Below are 7,844 nucleotides of genomic sequence, written 5' to 3'. Positions count from 1 at the left end.
TTTGAGAAAAAGATGCCCTAGAACATGGGGGGGGGAAATTGTCTACATTTAAAAGCAACAGATCTCTGCTTGCTAATGTAGTACAAGGTGCGGTTTACTGACCTATGGAAATACTATTAATGACTAGCTGTAAGCATGAACCAATGCCAAGTGATAGTAATGTCATAAAATATCTTATACCTTAATGTACTTAATGACAATGATTGTAATTAATTTTATAAGCCAAGAATAGGGGTAATAGTAAGGGTAAATTTTGACAGCAACCACAGTGATTTTAGCGTTATGTTGATTCACAGCTGGACTCAATTCTGTTAAGGAGAGATATCAGATCTAGAACTTGTGAACTTGATCTACTGGGATATATATGAACTATTAATTACACTCCAAGGAGCTAAAAATAGGGGCTTTTTAAAAGGACTAATTTTTATAATTCAGTTTTTTTAAAACATAGGCAAGGTGGTAGTTGTGCTGAGTATTTGTAAATGTTTAATCAATAGATATCAAAACAATCCATGACTTCCAGTCATTTTTATAAAATGAAAAAATGACAGTCCTCTAGATGGAAGGATCACTTGAATTTAAAGTTTTGGTAGGTGTTGATATATGTTGATTCTTTCCCTTTAAAGTAGAGCATGGTTCTGTTTTACCATATCTTTTTATGCTCTCTTTCTTTTGGTTTCTTCGTGCAAGTGATGGGTTGTAAGAGTGATAGGTTAAATGAAAGTGCAGTAGATAACAAACCACACAGCACTCAGGAGCCTTCATTAACCAACACGTGTTTTATTATTAACCAACACGTCTCTCTTTTGATGTTAAACTGTGATGTTTTGAGTAGTGTTACCATACCACCTATGCACCCATAGCTTTATTGTCTTTGGTGCCAAATTAAGGCGCAGAGAAGCGATAAGGCTTTTCTAAGCTCAAAGACTAAGTTAAGAACTTGCCTAGATATAGCATGTTTTTATCTGATACGTTCACCACATGATCATCTTTCAGAGCTATGGTCAATATTAAGTAGGTAATTTTGGCATAGTCTATCTGCTGTCTCCTCTGCAAACCACAGTACTTGTCTATGAATGTTTACATGCTGGTCAGTTGTAAGCCTAGGTATTTGAGTTCTAGATACTTTGTTTTGTAGAAGAAGGTAAAGGCATACATAATAGTTTAACTTGCAGCCAGTTACCAGTCAGATTTTCATCCTTTCCTTCATAAAAGCATGATGCTTTGTTGAAGACAAATTGTTAGCTATCTCTATTAATCCTTGTCCATTTGTCCTTTGTAAAATAAGTATCTACAGCTGAATATTCATCCTCTTAGGAAAAAAAAAAAACAACCTCAAAATGTCCCAATCCTTATCATTTTGCCACTACTTCCTCCTTACCCTACTCCTAACTAAATTCAATAATTTATCACTGTCATCTCTGTTGAGTGCTCCCTTTCCTTGCTGTAGGTGGCTGGGTTAGCCTATCCCATCTGAAAATTTTGCATCCCTTCTTCATCTTAGTCTATGACTTAATGCAGATCTTGCCAACTGTATATGCATCTATCTCATGCAAGTCTCATCATTTTCTGTGTAAGGCTACACAGTGATCTTCATGTTTTTACACTATTTGAAAATGTAAATGTACTTAATTTTATACAATGTCCAATTTCATATTTTCAAGTAATTTTGACCTCATTCCAGTAAGCCTGTAAAAAGAGTTAATTCACAATAACTATAGCTGCAATTCAATTTTTTTTTTGTCTCAATCAAGCCCAACGTTTTTTTTTTTATTAGGACCTGTAATCTCTTTTCATACCTGTAATACCTTTTCATTTCTTCACAACTGCTTTTTTTTGTCACTGTATCTGTAAATCTCTCAGCTGTTCCATGAGCGTAGGTTAGCAACTGGCATTTTGTGCACTTAAATGCCTCTTTGAATGAGGCTAAGTATTTTCAGTTACACTCAGTTGTGTACTACCTTGGTCCTCCATTGAAATCAAGGGACTTTAAAAGCGTATGAGAAATACTCAGATTTATTTTATGAAATCTTCTTGCTCTGCACCCAAATGTTCAGACTCTTCAGAGACAAGATAACTGAATTCTAAAGGAAATAAATAATTGAGAGCTGTTTTTTGTTGATTTTTTTTTTTTTAATGAAGAAAGTTTATTGCAGGTCTTTGTTTACAATTCTAGTAGAAAGTATAGCTAAGAAAGAAAATGACCTATGACCAATTCAAAAGAACAAGCAAAGGAAAAGAATAAGCTGAATACATACAGTATTGAACGAAGCAGTATGGTAAAGATAAAACCTCCTCTATCCGTGCTGCAGATTAAGGATGTCTGCTCCCCAATCCATGTTTCCAGTGCCTGCACCAGGTGAGTGGGGGGAATAGTGCTGACAGACTGCTGCTAGCTACTGATGGCGGCTGCTTGGAGTAGCTCCTGTCAGCTCTCTCTAGAACTAAAAACTGCTCTGGCCATCATAGCTAGGTAACATGCAGCAGGCATTCTGTTTGCAGGCCCAAAGTCATTTTATTGTATCTAACAGGTAGACTGACTGGAGAAGGGTGTGATATCTGTGATTAGGATAGAAAATGGCAAGAACAAAAAGGCTTCCTTGACTCTGGTCTTCATTACAAAAAAATGACCAGTGCTTGAGTTTACATCCCAAGTCCCTTTATTTAAATTCAAATTAGCTAAACACTACTCTGCAGTCTGCAAGTCTGATAACAAACTTTATGCAAAAAAATGACCATCCTTTCCTGTATCTCCAATGTTTGCCTCTCGATACTTTACAGTTAGTTCGCTACTTTTTTCTTTCTTTTTTTTTTTCTTTTCTTTTTTCTTTTTATTTTTTGAAAATATGCCTCTTCAAGTTTGGTAGACACTTGCCTAAAAATAGAGGCATCACAATAGAAGGTGAATGGAACTTTTCTTTCCTTGTCTTCCTCTCTTGCTTTTCTGAGAACCCTCATCAGAACACAATGGGGCCTGCTTGTATAAGTGAGGCTGGGCAATCCTTCATCATCTCAGGTGCCTTTGCGGTTAGCTACACATTAAGTTAGTCTACTTAGAGCCCAAGACTGTGTGAATGCAGGAAATTAAACTAACACAGATAACTTAGAAATCATCTAACATTACCAGAATCTTTTCTCCCTACTGCTGATGGCAAAGAGCACTCAAAAAACCACATTTACTCACCCGCTTTAGAAGTTCAGTCTCTTGTGGCAGAGCCTGCTCTGGGCTCGCCACAGGAGGGTGCGAGAAAACTGAAAACAAACTGTCATGTGAAATGAGGAGAAACCGTGGCAAGGTCACAGGGACGTTCGGGTGGATTTGGTTTAGTCAGTCCTACACACCAGGCTGCTCCCCAGCAAACTCAGGAGACGCTGAGGTGGGGGGCGTGGGGGATCTGACTGGCTCAGAAGCAGCAGGGAGGAGGGTCTCGGACCCGGCTGCACGTGGATCAGCAGCTGCAGCAGTAATTGCGGAAGTTTTCTCCATTTCAGCTCTACCGGAGTCCTGACAGCGCTTGCTGCAGAAAATCTGACTCTCTTTATCTAGAGCTGTGTTCTAAAAACAGACAAAAAACCCAAGGCAAAAAATACAAAAAACAGCAGTTAAATCAAAGCCCTGTGCTGAGCTTGGAGTTAAAAAAAAAAAAAATCTACAAGACATTAAGTGCATGCATTAGAGCCAGAAAAAAAAGGAGAAATAACATTAGAAAACTTTAAAAAATGTTGTTTTTTTTAAATGCTGGCATTGGAAAAGTATCTTCAGGATACTTATTTTCCACAGTGGTCCAAATTGACAGTTTTTTTGCAAGTCTGATGTGGAGGGAAAAACAACAACAAGCGATTGTGATATCGTCTGAATTCTTTTTATATTGGCAAAATGTATGTACCTGCATTTGTCCAGACACAGAGTTAACTAGATACCTTTTAATTTGAACATAATATGCGCTTCTGTAAAGACCAGAACTATTGGTGTGTGAAGGTAACAGCTGGAAGCCTGGGGAGTTTTTCTATCTCAGAGTAGAATCCTTTACTGCTTGTTTTTAAAAAGTTAACAGAATGCAGTTAAAAAATGCATCATTTCTGAAAAGTGTTGCTAAAAAATGCAATTGGGAGAAAGAGTAGCAGATTAGCCTGGAAATTGGGAACTCTGTAATGCATCATGTAGATTGTCTTGGAAAATGTGGTGTCTCTTCCAAACTATACAACTTTCATATCCTCTGAAAGCTATTGCGAGTTTATATTATATTACACTGTGGGTTAATGTTTCATTTCTAGTAGAATGTCTGAAGGTGAGCAAGAGGGAAGGCTGGTAGTTCCTGTGTCAGAAATTTCAGAATTGTTCTCCAGGACTTGGAGGGACAGCATAATTGGTCTTGTTTCACAGTTTGAAGGCTGATATTGATCGTTACAAATCGCTGTACTTTTGACTTAACCACAAGTATCAATGAGAATATTGACTTAATAGAGATTAAGTTCTTTGTAGTTCATTCGGTTATGTGGAATGGTACAAGATGCACTTCCTCTAGTCAAGTGCAGGTTGATTGGGCTTTCTACAGTAATCTGCAAATGTGTGATATTTTAAGTGAAAAGACAAACACAAACATGTGCTTCACCTGCATGGAAATGTCTTCCTGTGTATGTATAAGCATTATAAAATACTTATGTAGAACTTTGTTTTCAGCCAGGATGTTCTACTGTTAAAATAAGATTAGGTGCTCTGTCTTCTATGTTGTTTCATTTAATTGTTCAGAAGGACTTCTGTAATGTGATGGTTTCCACGTGTTAGTGGAAATTGTCTAAGTTTTTTGGTCTGGATACTGAAATAATTTTCTGATAGAAGTTAAATATGGCAAGTGTTTTTCTGCTGTAGTTTATTGCATCAAAGATATCAGGGACAAGGCAGAACAGAAGTAGTGAGCCTCTATTCTCCTAATTAACTGTTCATGTTAAAGAGTGAAAAATCACTTCACTGCGGGGTACCAAAATCCAGATTTCTCTTTTATCTGACTTTGGTAAAGAAAGCTTGACTGGTAGCTCCAGCTTTTCAAGTAGAGGTCTTCAATAGTTTGCAGGTATATGGAAGGCAGGTTGTTCTGGAATTAGTCTCACAATTTTTATTTGAAATGGAAACAATTGCTATTTCACTAGGTTGCATTTTAGGTGGTTTTTTTTTTCTCCTTTCTGTGTTCTTAATTTTGTACCTTCTTCATAGAATTCCTGTCTTTTCACTCATCATGCAGTTCAACATTTTGTTAGTCTTGGGCGTTGTCTGTGTCACATTCACAAGGAAAGTTTGACAGCTGTCAGTTTGCTCTTGGGACACGTAATAACGTTATCTGTTATAACTTGATGGATGAACGGTAGCAGATATATACTTTTCCTAATTGCTTTCAGATATTGTAAGATGTACACATGCACAAAATTGCTCTCAGGGAAATGGACTGAGTGTCTGAGCAAGTGAGAAATAACTAGTTGTTATCAGAGCTAGCTTAGAAAATTTCAAATATGCCTCCCTTAATACAGAAAACTTATTTGCAAGTGTTTAAGATTTTTTACTTGGGTATTTTTGTGTGGCTTTAAATCTCTTCCACTTCAGACTGGCTGCATTATTTCTCCTTTCTCCTTGTGACAGACGGAGCACATGTATTTTTTTGTGCAGCAGAACAAAGCACTGCAGTTAGTACGTACCATTGCCTTGGACCTATTCAGAGGAAAGCAATGCAGGCGTGGGGAAAGGAGGAAAAAGGAAGGAAGCAAGGGACAGAAACTAGACTTACTTTAAGCAGAACTAACACAATCACAACAAATTTTGATTAACAGAACAGTTTTAAACTGACAAAAAAAAAATCAATAATGAGTTAACAGCAGTATGCTTTTAAGGGGCAGAAAAAGTCTCCTATTCAAGAACACTGAAGTAGGTATGTGCAGTTTTACTTATCTGCCACATGATGGTATTATCTGCATTGTCCAGATGGCAGTATTTGAATGAAGTAATGCTAAAAGGGATTCCATTAAATATGCAAGTGGACTGATCTAGCAATAGCAATGCATTGCAGTACACAGTGGTTACAATACTGTGCTTGTCCAAATGTTTTTAAGTGTTGATGTAAGTGAAGCCCAGGAAGATAACTAAATTTTAATGCTCTAAATAAACCAGAGAAAGAGTAACAAACTTTAGGGCTTAATTCTCATCGAATTACACTGTTTTGAACACTTATTTTCCCTTCAGCATTAACTCGAAGCTGCATTCAGAACTTAATATTTAATTGTTTCCATCCTTACATAACCGTTAGGAGGAAATAGGGCAGGAAAAAGGAAAATGGAAAGATTTAATAATGTTCTTGGCTGAAGGGTTGGCAGTAGTAACAGAATTGAGGGGAAAAAACCACACCAGTAAGAAGCCAGAAGCTACACTGTGTCAGAGATCTGAGATAGGCTTAAGTCACATGCAAGTTGGAGAGGGGCTGAGAGTTAGAATTAAAATTGCTTTTATTACATATATTGCATTTTATACCAGTTTTCAGCTTCAGGCTTATCCATAGTCTCAAGAGAATAAGGAATGAAGCTCTGAAGTCCCTCTCAAACTGTCAAGTCAAACTGTCAAATGAAATGCAGACAACAGCATGAACCTGAAATCCATTTTCTGACTTCTCTCATTTTTATGTTTCTACTCTTCCTACTGCCTATTTAATTCATGTAAATGTATTTGCAAAAGCATATACATATGCACACATGTTATTTAAGTTTACCTACTTTCAGATGATAAGAACAACTCTTTGGTAACTTGAGTTGGATATTCAGAGTAGTTAATGCTATCAAGGAAAAAAAATCACTGGTACTTCACTATCAGCGATAGTTCTAGTTTTTTTTTCTAGTAATGAAAGGTACTATTTGTATGCAGAGCACATCCTTACATTAGACGGTAATGGCAGCTCAAGCTCTTGAACTGTTGCATTTTTCTCTGAAAAAGTGACCCATTAACTAGAAGCACAGTTCTGAGCACTGATAACAGGGAACTCAACTGTGTTTCTCCTGCATATTTCTACTGGGCAGAAGCTTACGTCTTATCTAAGTTAATCTATATGTCATCCAGTTTCCTTTGTATGCTTTGATTAATGTTCCCCATAAGGAACATACATAAAATACATAGCTAGAGTTGTAGTGGGACAAAATTAACGTGGTAAACATTCAATACTATAAAAAGAATTTCTGAATGGGAATCTTGTTTTCCCCACAAACACAGTATTGAACAACAGTATGCTCAAGATGGAGCATTGCTTGGGCAGAATGGAGGAGCCTACTTCAGCAGCTAGCTGATCAGTATGATTAAAATTACAGCTTTTTTAATGAAGGATTTTGAGTTAATAAATTCCATTTCAACATATTGCTACTTAGTGTTTACATGTATGTGAAAGCTTGCTTTTGTAGCTTAGCTAGCACACTGTGATAGACTTGGCTGCTCTCAAGCGACAGTAGGACAGTCCATATAATACACAACTAGAATTAGGGACTATTCTAGCTTTGCTTTTGCTGTTCTTACACCACACATGCTCACAGAGTATTGTTAGAAAAATATGCTAAGTACAATATGAATGTATAAAAACTTTATTTCTCTTACCATGATGACAGAAACCCCAGCAGATGTATTATTTTGCTTGGGTAGGGTGTTGTTAAAGTGCTGCTTCAGTTTACCTGTTACTTCAGCTTGCATATTATTCTCCTGGGAAGTGTCATCCTGTATTAGAACAAACACAATACTGAAGGTAAGGAAAAAAATAAAGTAATGTTACTGAGCAAAAGAGAAATGAGCTAGAGGTACTACCTGCAAAATAACCATTCAGGTA

The 7,844-nt window shown here is 36.9% G+C and overlaps 1 protein-coding gene across 4 annotated transcripts in view; it reads right to left on the bottom strand.

The window, feature by feature from the left end:
• Positions 1-2,111: 2,111 nt before the first annotated feature.
• Positions 2,112-7,844, bottom strand: part of DCLK2 (doublecortin like kinase 2) — a 78,121-nt gene continuing 72,388 nt past the window's right edge. For 2 of the 4 annotated variants that reach the window (XR_014882841.1, XR_014882842.1), the window contains 3 exons: positions 7,619-7,735; positions 6,515-6,597; positions 3,411-3,556 (listed from right to left, as the gene is read on the bottom strand). Coding sequence is in view for 2 of the 4 variants with exons in the window: in XM_010709572.4 (XP_010707874.2) it covers positions 3,335-3,556; positions 7,619-7,735 (339 nt within the window). In the remaining 2 variants the exon portion in view is untranslated. Of the gene's footprint in view, positions 3,557-6,514; positions 6,598-7,618; positions 7,736-7,844 lie in introns of all 4 variants that reach the window. The other 2 variants (XM_010709572.4, XM_085222206.1) reach the window with 1 other exon arrangement.

This window comes from Meleagris gallopavo, chromosome 4 (genome assembly GCF_905368555.1).
Source record: "Meleagris gallopavo chromosome 4, MGAL_WU_HG_1.1, whole genome shotgun sequence".
Taxonomy (NCBI): Eukaryota; Metazoa; Chordata; class Aves; order Galliformes; family Phasianidae; genus Meleagris; species Meleagris gallopavo.
Note: the sequence above shows the minus strand (reverse complement) of the source record. Positions and strands in the feature narration are given on the sequence as shown.